General features: G+C 42.2%; 1 protein-coding gene across 1 annotated transcript in view; it reads right to left on the reverse strand.

Moving 5' to 3' along the window:
* The window catches only part of Cngl (Cyclic nucleotide-gated ion channel-like), a gene marked incomplete at its 5' end in the record, with an annotated part of 28,273 nt that continues 13,798 nt past the window's right edge, over nt 1–14,475 (reverse strand). Inside the window, 8 exon segments of the mRNA XM_022841400.2 lie at nt 1–99; nt 314–418; nt 1,503–2,567; nt 3,554–3,853; nt 5,410–6,030; nt 6,336–6,493; nt 8,032–8,111; nt 10,667–10,846. Of these exon segments, the coding sequence (XP_022697135.2) occupies nt 79–99; nt 314–418; nt 1,503–2,567; nt 3,554–3,853; nt 5,410–6,030; nt 6,336–6,493; nt 8,032–8,111; nt 10,667–10,846 (2,530 nt within the window). The 3' untranslated portion in view covers nt 1–78.

Genomic DNA, 14,475 nt, shown 5'->3' on the forward strand with positions numbered 1-14,475 from the left:
TATTTTTATTAGATTAATCTTGCCATGTCGTCAAAGCAACACTTCTGTGCAAGACGTGCGTGGTATAAGATGTCCTGTTCAACATGGAAGAGGTACCAGCTGCAAGAACGTAATTTCTCAGTAGCACATTGGTTGTTATTGTTTAGCGAGTAGCTAAAATCCAACCTCAAGGCAAGACGATACTGAAATTTGTATAATATATTGCGTAGCATAGATCGTGTTAATTAGAGAAAGAAGATAGATGAAGTACAACATTCTAAAGATCCATTGAAAAAATATTACTCTATCGATGTTTTCCTGTAGCTTTTCTTACTTTGTACACAAGCTCGTCTTGAAGCTCGCTGATGATACTATCCTTCCGTTCGAGTTCGTTTTCCAGCGCCTCGACTCTTGAGGTTAACTCCATATGTGTGTCCCTCTAAAATATCAATATAATTAATATTTAGTTCCTCAAATGTTTTTTTTAAAAAATGGCACACGTTCGACTACACCAATGGTTCATTGGCCAGCGTAAAATTTGCTGATATAAGTGAGCCATTTATGCATTTGTTAATAGCAACTCATCATTGTCATACGCAGCGAACTCATTTTTGAGACATTACTTCGAAACAAAGTTATAATTATATCTTCAATTTTTGTGGTAATAAGCTTGCGAGAGTCGGTGCTTGCTTGCTGGCTAGCATGCTTAATATACATGAGCTACTAAGCTTAACTTATACAGCGCTCATGTATTCTCATACAACGCACGTTAGAATGAATAATTCTGCTACTGGTTGGCCTAAGCCTCTCGGACTTTCTGGCCCATGTCAGCTGAATTCCAGAAGCCTAACGGAACTCGAAGAGCCTTTGCTTAGCGGAAGCGCCTTCAACAGGGATAGGTCGTTTTTTACAGTACTTTCTTGGAGAAACAATAATATTGGGCGAAAATGGTATTTGGACCAAATTCGATGGCTTCCGAGGCTGTCCATTATGCCCTTTGCATCGGGTCCGATTGCGCACGTCAGGCAACCTATAGGCCCAGGAACATTCTGATTACTCTTAAGTACACGATAATTTTTAGGGACAGCAAACACCAAAGATCAATTCGTTGACCGTGAAAGCGATCACGACCCGGTGGGCATTTAATATAAAGTACACAATACACTGAAAAGCTGAATACATGAAAATTGTCCCTTACAAAAGACGGTATCCTTTGAATGATTATTAAACAAATCTGGAAGGATATGTATAGGCATTTCACATACTAGTAGACGGCCGATCGCCGGCACAAAACCTAAGTGCACCCACGTTCGATTCCGAATACGAACCAACTCGGATCTATCTAAATTCAGCAGCCAAACACGGTACCGCTACATCATCACGGGGGCTAGATTTTACCATTCTGAACTTTTTCCACAGCTGAATTTTTGCTATTCCCTGTCTGACCTTAGTATCGGTATCCCTATCTAAAGTTATTATCGGTATCGGGCCATGGTTTCACAACTTGGGCTTATAGTACTTACCAGATACTCGGTGACCGCTAACTTGATCTGCTTCATGGCGGAGGCGACCATCACCTCAACGTTGTCCGGGTCAGCTATAATGATCTGTCCCGTCTCAAACGGCACAGCCTTTAATGTCGGTTGAGTAACGGCCTTCTCCCGAGGTAGATCTCCTTTGACGTAAGTATCTTCTGATGAGGTCACGCGCGTTGTAATTCCTTGATTGTTCGGTGTCGCCTGTTGCCGTACGTCTTGTGGAAGAGGCTGACCTCCTCCGGCTCCCGATAGAAGCTGGGTCGTCTGCTGCAGCTGCCTCAACGTTGGTGACTGGTCCTCGTTAGGTGAAGGCGCCTGTTCAATGGCGCACATTCGTTTAAGTACTGCGCGACGCATCGCATAGCCCTCGCGAGTCGCCCGCCGCCATAATGCACGCTTGTGCGGGCTGGCGATCAGGCTTGGGCTGGGTAGATTGCCATTGAAAGATGGACTGGTTGTGTTAGCCACGGCACTAGTGGTAGAAGGGGTATTAGCAGTACTCACAACGGGGTTAGGGATGACCACGCATCCATGATCACTTTGTTGCCCAATAACACGTGTGGCTGCACCTACTTCAAGTACTGGCATTTGCATTACTGCAGCTACGGGCACTGTACTATGGCCACCGCCGTCACTACCCTCTATAGCCATTGTCATCATAGTTATCGATCGGGATGACGTACGCCTAGTGGAAGTGGAACTGATCGTTGTAGATGTCGCTGTGGAGAACTGATGTCGTTGTTGCACAAGTAGCGTACGGAATGTTGAGTGCGAGCCACTTACTTCGTCCGTCTCAGCTGTTAGTGGTTGAAGACTACTGCTGCTGCCACCGTCGTCCCCGTTGCTCCTTCGTCGGTTGATCCCGTTTCCGCTGTTGCGACTGTTGTGATGAGGCGCTCTGATGGCCGATGACGCATCGCCGGCCCCCGATTGGGGCCGCGACAAATCTGCAAGATCCTGCGTCATTTCTCTGTTCGAACCTAGCTGCTGCGTCGGGGGCTGCCCGCATGTCTGTGATGAGTTGACGTCGGTCACCTCAGTCTGCGAAATCTGTAAGTGGATACCCGCGACGTAGAAGCCGGAACCGACGAAAACAAGACAGCAGATATAACATGTCACCAGAGCTATACTAGCAACATGACCAGTTCGCCTCGTAAGCACTACTGGTAAAAACTGTATAAGAGTACGTAATGACGTGTTCACAAAACTAAGGAATGTGAACTAGTAAAATGAATGTCATGAAGATGTCGAGAAAGACGGGGTACAGCTGCCTACAATACCGTGCCATAGTCAAGGAAATGTGTAGATAGATGAAACAAAAAAGGAAGAAGGAGCTCTACAAGATTGGTCTACCAGAGAGCAATGGGGTGCATGTGGGCTAAATTTCGATAGACGATGAGAACACTGCGAACACATATACACTGAAGCTTACCGATACAGTATGAATTGCTACAGCTATAGCCTATTATAAAATTGCCATTGGGCTAGTTAGGTGGAGAACCTGACTCCGGAAATCTCGGATTTCCCAAAATACAGCGCCGGGTCCGGCAGATGCCACCTCCGTTGTCGGTTTTACCCTCGGTATGTTAATAGAGGCTTACACGTAACGACAGTAAAAAATTTTTCAGAATATATGTCACAAGCGCCTCAACGAAAGCTTCACCTACCATATTCGTTGTTTTGCCCCAAAGAAATCGGTAATCTTCTAAGACATCAAAGCAGTCTCACTGGTATGACAATTGCATCCAAATATAGGAGGGCATAGTTAGCCCCATCCCCTAAACAATAGCGAAGCATTTTTCTCGTAAATTTTTCTCTTAAGAGATCATCTATAACTTGACTGCGCACTGTTACCCCTTAGGGGCAATGCTATTTCTGTATTCTACTCTTAATAGTTGGGATAGACTGAAGCAGATGAACGAGCTGAATATTGCGAAATGGATATGTTATTATAGTAAATTGTTGAAACAGTTATCGATAGAATAGAAGTGCTGTCAGTAGGATACCGACACGGCTTTTTACGATCTTTTGCTTACATCTGCTGATGACGACTTCGCACTTGACGACGCGAGCCATTCGTTCACGGTAGTCTCAGTCCGAGGCGAGACTTTCGCAAGCGACATTCTCCCCCGTGAGCCTGATCCTACACTGCAAACGTTTAGCTGTGCCGGAGGAACTTCGGTCAGCTGCAGGCTCTCGGGGCGGGATGCCGCTCGCGAATTCTCGTCTGAAGCACGCCGTTTGAGCATAAGAACCCTTCGAAGTAGAGGAACCTCGGTGCCAGAAGCAGCATCGTTTAACGGAGGTGGCGATGACGCCTCGAATGTTGCCGACACCTGCTCAACGCCGGAGACGGACCGCCGCGGAAGAAAATGTAGGAAGCGGAAACATTAGACCAAACGAACTTACGAAAAACCTAAAACAATTCAAGTAAGCCAATTTTCACTCAAACAGATGGTTTCTGACTATCAGACAGTAGGGGAGGGACTGATGTCCAGAGGGAGTTAATTACACCCCAAAAAAATTCTGTGCACAACGTCCAGTTCCATCTAAAAATATCATCATCACAGATTTTCACCTGATTTTTAGATATTTACAGGTACAGACAACACGCAGAAGCTCAGGGATCCTACCATGACGCACATTCTCTGCTTACGGTATCAATGTACAACTGCATATGCAGACAACAATAGACAAAAAACCTGAACAGTACCTAGATTTATTTAATAACTAATAGGTGATCTTCAAGTATTTAGGCCAAAGAAGCTGAATTTGACTGAATCGCTGCTGAAGCAAAGGATTGTCAATGGTATGCCTAAGTCAGCTGATGGTAAAGAAGCAAGGAGGGGTATGGTCTTGGTGATGCTTCTAAGCTGCCCGCCACTTCTCCATCTTCTTCGACTACTCTTCTATTTAATCCGAAGCCGTTTAGCCGCGAACGGAAGAATTTTTTAGGGGCAGAAAGAACGCTTAACACAAGTTGGGACCCTGGCAGTTGAGTCAGCCATAGTTTGGAAGTAAAGTTTTTGTTGCTGTCACTCTCTGTGCCTTAGCACGATCCGCTAAGCCTCAATCGAACTGCCTTAAAAACAGTGCGTGCTGTTTCTAATTAGAAAAGATAAAAGAACGATCGTGAGAGCACTAGCCAAAGTGGATCCCGAGTTAGGAAGTAGCAATGATATGTACAGGTGGGCGGGCTGTAATAGCATCGGTAGCAGTTAGCAGTCCGTTATTTTCGAGTCATTTGGTAGCTTGGATCTTTTTTGAAACGCAAACCAAATAACCAGAACATCACGAAACCGTTCTAGGCACGAACAGAATGTAAACCGGTTGAGCATAATTTCGAAATGATCAACCAGCTTAAAAAGTGTCGAAATAAATATCATTTATTACATGCTGTGTAGTTAAAAGGAAAGTTGCGACAAACACAGATTCTCTAAACAACGATCCTCTTTTTCGCAATCACGCAATTTTCACTCTAAATAAAGAAAAATTTATCAGTTTATAGTTAAATGTGTTTCATCTATTAATAGAAGAGCTGTGTTGATCAATCCCTTTGTTTAAAATTATGTATTACTCTAGGTTGTGTTGGCTCCATTCTCCCTAATATTAGGATAATTCAATTGTCTGGACTATAAGCAAGCCACTCGAACAAGCTACCTTGATCTATTTTATTCGATTCTTAAAATTATTACTAACCGAACCGTTGTAAAACCCAACAAGTACCCTCTATACAAAATATATATATTTTTTTTATCAAATGTATATTTTTAAATTCCGTTTCAAAACATTTTTATTATTCTCTATTTTTCAAAAAAAAAAACATATTACTATAGTTGGAATTTTTTTAACGGCTAGCAACGAAGTTCCAGCAGTTTTTGCGTTCACGTACCATGGTAGCGCGCCGGAGATTTTCAACGATGCGCTGCGGCCGCGAGTGAACTGAAGACTGATCGGGCGTGAGAGGAACGTCTGCTAGCGCATACAACTGCTGTTGGCCATGCAGATGATGTCCGTGTGTATGTGACTGGAACTTGGGGACGTGCGAATGTAGCAATGGCAGGCTAGAAGGCGGCGTCGCAGAGTAACGACGCGCTTCGAGTTGCCCGGTGCCGACGGAAAGTGTCGCTCGAGATCCTGTCGTTGGTTGCTGTGGTAACAGCAAAAGCTCGGATCGGGGCGATCTGCCCGTTGCAGGGTGACAGTGCCGTAGCGAGTGCACGGGGATCCGCGTAGTTGTCATCTGCTGTTGTTGCTGTTGCTGATGGTTATGCCCTACGGGAACTGCTGCTACTGCTGCTGTGGCGCTACTGCTTGTCGTCATAGCGGTGGCGATTGAGATTGAGGTGAGAGGAGCAGTGGCTGATACTGAAACGGAGGAGGCTAAGGCGGAACCAGCAGTAGAAGCTGAAGGAACGGAGCTTATTGGGGCAATGTTCCCGACTGCCCCGCTTCCCATTGACTGCGTCAGCGACAAGGACGACGCAGTGCTTGACTTGCGTTGACGTTCCACCTGCAGTGAAACGATAGAGGATTTAATACGTAAGTGAAGATTTCCGCGACGAGCATTACCCTATACCGAAGTACAACATTACAACGGTCAAAATCTATAAAGACACCAAAAAACCGCTTTCTTTTTTCATATAAAAATAATTGGTTTCGCGAAATGTCGGCGTTTTTCTGTTTTTTTTTTTTGCTGAAACTTTACAGATATTTTCAATTCGTTTTCTTGAGTATGTATTAGTCTTTTGTTTTTTAAATATAATTTTCGTGTATGTTTTATTTATATAAAATGACAGGCGGAACTAATGTGGGTACCTCTTTCAGGAGTTTGATCCGTTCGAGAAGGCTCAATCCTGCTCCGAGTGGCTGTTGCGATGGCTGTGGGACCCCCCTACCTGACGCGATAGGCGGTGATAAAGGACCACCTTCTGCTACTCCCTCATCACCATACCGGAATTCTTCGGTCGTTTGGCCTGCATTTGTATTGCCGTAGTTGCATCAAGTAACAATTGCCAGTTTGAGAATGCGTCATTGTTAATGTATATTACTATTATTTGGTGGTTTTTTGATGTCTTTCAGGGACTGAGAGCGCACCGACCGCTATTTCTCAATCAACGATAGTTGTATGCATATAATTATGATATGCATCTAAAGTTAAATCAATTATAGTCAGGAAACTGTGCAATAATCATGGCTTAATTTTTCCTAATATCTAAACCAGTAAGCACTGTGACGAGTTATCAGGCCCGGAAACGGCCACCTATTGAGATTCACCAGTCTCTGAGGTAAATACCAAAGTCTGTATCGGTTCACCAATTAGCGTTCTGTCTATTTTGATCTGATGATTTTGCTATAGTCTTCGTCTCTGTCTTTGTGTGACTGACTTAGACTGAATGGCCATTTTGAGACATTCGGATAGATAAAATCTACCACCAAGGTAAGGTAAGGAATCAGTTTTATAGCGAATACTACCAAAATAATCAAAGGTACGGACCGGTCTTAGAACTCGAAGTTGATACAGTTTGACGTTTCGTGGTCACTCGGTTTTCTATTGGTTAACTCTCCGTCAGAATTAAAGGTAAAATTATTAGGTCCATACAAACGACAGTTATAGTGGCATACAAAGGAGAAACGCGTAAAAACGAAACATTTTGGTTTATAAGGGGCAATGGCCAAAATATGGAAAGAAGATAAACTGAAATAGGTATGTCAAGTCAAATTGTTTTTAATGACCTGGATACTTTCGTTTGAAGCTGCCGCATCCTTCATAGTATGTACTGGATTAGGTTATGGTCGGATGGGGTCCTATCAAAGCTTAAATCGTTTACATCCGTGTACTTCTTCTTCATCTCCATGATACCCTTTTTTCATGTACTCTAAATAACACAGGCCTTTCTATTGCGTACAAATATGGCTTCACTTCCACTGTATATCCGTTGAACTTACCTAAAATTCAAAGTGTAAAGTAATTACAGCCACGAACTAAGAAATACGTCGTGAAAATTAATTTTTTTTAGTAACCTTTTGTCCTTTGTAAAAATCTTTGTATGTGTAAAAAAAACCGTCGCCTCCGGTGTACGTGTTCCCTCCAAACCTGTCCTCCGGCACATGAGCAAAGAGCATTATTGGTGTGTACGGATAATCCTGACAGATAAAGTAGTAATCCTCGACAGAGTTCGTGTCTGTTACGAGCATAGATTTGACTACGATTTCTATAGCAATAGCCTTTCCACTGAATTAGAGCTCTATGGCTCTGATGAGAGCTGTTTTCATTTGGCCCCTTCTCTAACTTGAAGATTCAGATCGCGTCCAGCCAGTCGTCACTCTGGCGAGGGCATTTTCTCGTTTATGTTGTAACGTATGCCGTCTATATCGATGTGTGACGCGGTGGATTTTAACATCGTACTGTATGACCGTAAGGTAAGAGATGCAGGTGTTCCACGGCTACGTGAATCTCAAAAAATTATAATAACAACAATTATGACAGCTATTGAAATGTTAATCACTTTACCTTTACAAGGTGCGGTCGGTGGATTGATTGAGTTGATTCCACCGGTTGAAGTCTGGCGAAAATTTTCCACATGGAAGCGTCTGCATGATCGCACACGGAGCCGGGAATAAGCGGTTATTTTTCCAGTTTGACAAAGGAACAGTGTCAGATAGATCATTGACCGAGTGACGTTTATGAATGATGGCGGTTGTCGTCATAGCGCACTGGTGAATAGATGACTCCATAATCAAATGACGCAATTGGATTTAGAACGCACATGAGAAACATCTTATCATTCTATAGCTCAAAACTAGTAGTTGTTATCATTTATGCAAATGAGCTTTACGTGTACGTCTCTATATGTATTTCAGTGTGTATGACGGATCCGTATGTATATGTATGCACGGGTGCGAAGCTGAATGTCTGCGATCGATAGCCTCTAACTGCAAAACATGCACTAGACCTTCTTGGTTTTACCGAGAATCTTTTCACTCTGCGAAAACAAACGCCAATTGAATAACCACCTTTGAAATGTGTCTTCAAGAGATCCACCAAAAGTAGATTCCTTATATGTCGTAAGAAGGGAACAGTCGCGGTGCGTTGATTGCGGCCTGTTGGAGGACTCACTTCAAACAAAAATCCTTGTAAAAACAATGTCTTTTTTTGTAAAAGACACCCTGTACGCGGCGCTAAAGCATTACTATTCTTTCTGCTGACACCGTTATGAAGTGCACACCCAACAAAAAAGCGAAGACCCGTATGCATGTGTTCTTTGAAATATAACGTTAACATGCTACTGCTTGGTTAACCGCAAATTTGCCAATAAAGCCTTGAAATATTTTCCTGTAAGGGTATGAGAGGAGTGGCGGAAGGTGAAATCTCTTTGGGGAGACAATATAGCATTTCCAGTACGGTTTCCAGTACATATAATGGTGGCACAGTGTTGTATTTGTGTACAGGCAAGTGCCTACATGCAATCTGCGTAGCAGGTAGCGCTTCAAAACCATCAGAAGTCTCTGTGCCTTTCAAACGTTGGTATACCATTTTGTTCGTATTGTTCTTCGCATTGTTTGAGCGGATACCGGCGTTTGCAGCAGTTTATGATAGCCGCCACATCTGTCATATTCGAAGCGACGACCACGACAGCGTAGAAGCGGCGACAAAGGATTTTCAAAGTGTGCCCTTCGGTTCAACGTGCCGTTCGCCGGTCGTAGCCTATACTGACGTTGCGCCGTTTCTCTGATACTGATCAGAGAAACGAACAAACAGGAAAAGTCAAGGCAGGGCCGACCAATCGACCATAGCTACCGTTGCTGCTGCGACCCTTCATGACGAGCAGGTTGCGTGCTTCGTTCACCTTATGACGACGATAGTAAGTGACAGCGGGCAACAGCGAAAACGATCAAAGACTTGAATCGTCACCACTTTTTCTCATTCAGCGGCGTTTACAGGCACGCAGTGTATTATCAGCTCTATAACGAGACGATGGATTGTCACATAAATAACATTTAGTGGCTTAGATAGATGGGCAAAATGGGGGCGTTAAAGTTTATACTCTTGTCACGATTATCTTTCGGGGCCTGATCCGGACGAGATGTACGTATTTATTCAAAAATGAAGATTACCATTTTAATATGTAAGTAATATCAAGGACCACATTGTTACTGTTGGTGGGAAATTGAATATATTAGCTTTCATTTTGTAGTGCGGCTATTGAGGGCTTTTTAACCCCATTTCTATGGTAATGATCAAGAATCTCTCAAGGTCTCTTGACGATGCCAAAAGGACCTGCTGCGACCGAATGAGCCTTAAAAGGAGGATAAAAGCGGAGTGTTCACTAGTGGTTATACTTACATGCGGGGAGCAAAAATAAAAGCGCTAAGGAAACAAGTGCCGCAGGCAAGAAGACGAAACGCCTAAAAAACGTATAAAAATTTGCAATACTGATCCGAAGCAGCGGTCGCTGTCCAGGGCGATCTCGGACAACCCAAGTACTACACATTCTATACTATTGTACTTAAATGCAACCAAGCCGGTGCTATCCTGATTGATACGCTAAAATAAAGAAATTCACTTGCAAGTCTGCTATATGGTGACGGGGACGAAACAGATCTTTTAGCGACAGAAGTTACTTTTCTCGTGAAAATAACGAAAAAATAAAATTACTGGGCATTGTCATTACTAGACTTTATTGGCGAGCGACTAATGACTATACGCATTATGCATGCACATATCTAGCAGTGATGATTTTCTGACCATAATATCTTAAAGTTATCTAGTTATGGAAGTTGTTTTGTTTCCGAACACTTGCACAATGTATGCTGCGGTATCCGGCGTCTAGTTTATCAGCGGCCATGGTCATCTCTCCTGATGTTTTATATCTCAACTTGTAATTACCTATATGACGTAGATTATTGATCAAAATAACAAAGATGGCGAAAGCAAACTACTTTCCGCACGCATGCAGAACGACGTACAGGATATTATAGCTCATTTATTGCGCATATATTGTTCAGTAATTTTAGTCGTCAAGGCCAGGTATAGCGTTTCGACTAAGATTAATGCCTTTTGTGAGATGAACAGGGCTTGGTAGGCTGAAGTAGAAGACCGCGACAACTCATCTCAAGGTTGCGGAACTTTGGCTAAGGAGTGTTACCTGAGTAGACGGGTGATCGACTTGTTCATTCCGGTTGGACCGGAACTGGCTACCGCGCTACTTCCATGTGAGTGATATTGAAGTTGCTGGGGTTGCTGTTGTGAGTGGGGTCCACTACTGTGCTGGTAGGTGTTTCCAAAACCCGGACGAATGGAAGCATTTTCTGCGGTGCAACAGGACCTATAGTACATGACATGTGCACCAGAATGAAATATTTATCATCGTTCATATTTACATGTGTTACCATAGTCAACGATACAGAGTTGCTGGAGGCCTTGAGGAGGTGGTTTTGTGAATTTGAATAGAGCCACCTCATACAACTAATGTCCCCGCGATCGCTTAGTGAGTAACGTATTTGCCTACCAATATTAAATACACGTCGTGAGTTGGGTTCAAACTCGGGCACGAACACATTTCGATTGATGCTGAAACCCAGCAGTCTGATGGAATGACTACCGCACGAAAAACTCGAAACAGACAGGACTACTACTAACACTTAACGGATCTAAGAAAGAATAAACTAATTTTCGATAATTTTTTTTTTATTTTAAGAATGAATCACAGAGCTAATTCGCGATTTTTCTTTTGGAATTTCTAATGAATCAGAACTTTTTTATTAGGCTAAGTCTCACGTTTTTGCAACTTCTACTTTAGTGGAAGCTCTTAAAATCGATTTACGTCCTTTTGAACATGAAGCTTAATCCCTACGTACATTTACTTTTTTAGCTAGCTGTTACAGTATTTACGTTGCGATATGCCGCAGAGTATCACCAGACTGTCAAAAGTATGCAGAAAATATTTACAGGTGAAAATGGTGCAGAGAATATTCACTTTTCTATGTTTTTATTTCCTATAATTCCCAATGGGGTAACTTCACGTGTGCTAACTTTTTTAACCTGCCTTTGGGATTTCTACAATCATAACGGACATTTAACTCTATCAAGCACAGTTATAATAAAAAGAAGTTAAAGATATAATATGACAACTCTTTTTTACGTATAGAGAGAATAATTATGTGTATGTTGAATTTAGACCGGTAAGTAGTTCGATGACGATGTAGCGTAGATCAAAGATGCTCATGCTAAACATTAATTGTTTACTTCGTTATTAAGAATACTTGTAACTAAACCTTATTAAACGGATAATTAAGTAACTTTCTGTTTGAATAGCTATTCATAAGGCTGGAAATACACTAACTTTTACTATCTAGTCTTCATTAACTTCCAAACAACATATCTGATCAGTATAATTATTTGCTATAGTTTTTTTTTTTTTTTTTTTTTTAGAATAACACGTTTCCCCTATGTTAAGCCAACCCTTCTCCAAGTATCTAATGAGAGGCCGTGTGTCGTACTCTTATGCTATACTTTCTCTTCAATTTCAATCGTTCGACGACAACGCAGCTCCTTATGGATTTCCGCGAGATTTTAATATAAGCGTACATGACTAATCGGAAGTAGGAAGATCAACTTATCTAGCAAGTGTTACAACGTATACAGAAAAACTACATTAGTACACTTTAAAATAACATGTTATTAAAATGGGTTCTGTATTAGTCCTAACTTATACGAACGTTTAAGTTGCCCTACCTGAACTCCTTTGAATCAATTCTAACAGCTTTTAAGGCTTCACAAAGTTCGCACATAGCAAAGATCTTAGTAAGTCCAAAATATGGTGAGTACACTGTTATTTTTGGGCATCAACTCTAGTTGCCCTTTTTTTGTACAGGATTTATAAGTTATGTTATCAGCTTATCCGCGTTTTGAAAATCGAAGACAGCCGATCCGTATTAGCCATAAATTTGCTGCTCCTTGAGGTTACCAGCTGTATTCTTCTGCTCGCTCGACGTATTCGAATATATAAACATCCGAGAGGATGCAGTAGAAAAGTACCCTAATTCACTGACAAGCAGGAGCATGCACGCGATCGGAGTCCGGGGGCAGACTCGTATTGAACTATGCATAATCACATCTTTGTGCCTCCTGGTACCTTCTGTTCCCAATTATTGGACAGAGGACAACTGGCAGAAAATGGGAAACACGTGCTCCTAGCGTCCCGCAGCACCCATGTACGCGACACAGGCCTTTAATCAATTTGCTTGAGAATAGAAATATACAAAGCAGGGTACAAATACGAAAACTTAGGGCGGATAAGGTTCATCGTCATGGCCAAAAATGTTAAAAACTTAACAATTAAAACCGCTCAAAAGCGACAAATCGGAACTTCTGATTGCTCACTTATTTAATACTCAATCATCGAAACATTTGGTTAGTTTTATATAATGAAAACTAAATAACACAAAGCGATATATATAAATTAAAATAAGAAATGGGTAAATGGTAAATTTTAGGGGCAATTGATCAGCGTGAGACCTGATACAAAATAAGAGTACATGCACTACAATAATAATTGCTAAATTTAGTTAATCCTTTGTAAAAAAAACACCGATATCAGCGATAGACTAAACGTTTCTTTCGAGTGACAAACAGCGAAAAATTTTCAAATAGCTTTTTCTATATGATATTGTCCTCTTTGATCTCTGCAAAAACAACAAAGGGTCAAGCAACAATAGCAACTAAAACCTGCAACCTTTAGCTAAACTTTTCGCATCTACTGCGTTTCGGTTACGCTGAATTCAGCTGTCCTGTCATTGTGCGATACTAGTCCTAAGAGTGTAGGGCTAAAATATATCATATAAGTATGTCCTCAATGAAAAAATAAATGCAATTGCATGATGTTCGCACTCTTAAAATAACAAAGGCGGTCGCCGATAGGCCGTCCGCCGCACTGGCCAAGCCCATTACGAGCGGCCTTAAGCCTGCTGTATTTTGTTGTTGCTCTGATTGCTACTTAGCAAAGAAGATTGTGAGCTACGTCGCGACTGCTGCTTTGAGTGCTGGGGAACAGTGGCAGTCCTGCTGCACTTCAACGATAAAATGTTGGGGCAAAACTCCTACTAACGTTGGAAAGGGTTCGGTGGATCGATCTGGGCAAAAAAAAAATGAAAGACACAAATGAAGAGCAAAGTTAATACACTGTAGGCCCGCAGCCTTTGGATGTAGTTGCTGTTACTGTAGTGATGACACGCGAGTCTCCGGTCTATCTACTCTGCCGGTAATCGTCCTTGGTAGCGACCTAGCCTTCCTTGATTGGCTGCGTCCATTTGTAGGGTCCATGAGATTGTTACTGTCGTTTAGCACGAACCAAAGGCCGCATGAACTGGCGCACGAAGTCTTTGTTCAAAACTTCGTTATGCCGCTTCGATTAAAGGGATAGAATGAACACACTGCTAAGCATATATATATATATATACTACTGTACATAGGGGTGGGCAGCCTATAATACGGCTGAACCAGTTTACAAACGGTTTATAGGGCCGTTTTGCACCAAACGGTCCTAGTGGGCCGAAAAGACTGACTACGGCCTTTTTGTACGCTGCTGTTCGTTCGTTTTCTAGCAAAGTCAACTGCGTCGCTGTTGTGTGCTCCTTATATACAATTGTGTAAGCATTTCCAAAATAGGCTGACTTTTCATCGACCCACTAGATTCGTAAACGTATGATGTATAATAAAAGACTCCGTTTGGTGATACGGAAGAGCAATCGCCAATGAGCCGGATATGAGCACAACGTGGTTTAATCCATGCTCTGATTTATACTGAAGCCTGTATGGAAATTATCGGAGAAATAAATAGCTCAGCCGTACTAAAAATACTCGAATCTTACTGAAAACACACTACGGACGGGATTGAGAAATCCCATTCGAAAAGTATCTTCAGAGAGGTATCCGAAATAGCACCGCTTCGCCACT

This window comes from Varroa jacobsoni, unplaced genomic scaffold (assembly GCF_002532875.2).
Source record: "Varroa jacobsoni isolate VJ856 unplaced genomic scaffold, vjacob_1.0 scaffold_101, whole genome shotgun sequence".
NCBI classification, from domain to species: Eukaryota; Metazoa; Arthropoda; class Arachnida; order Mesostigmata; family Varroidae; genus Varroa; species Varroa jacobsoni.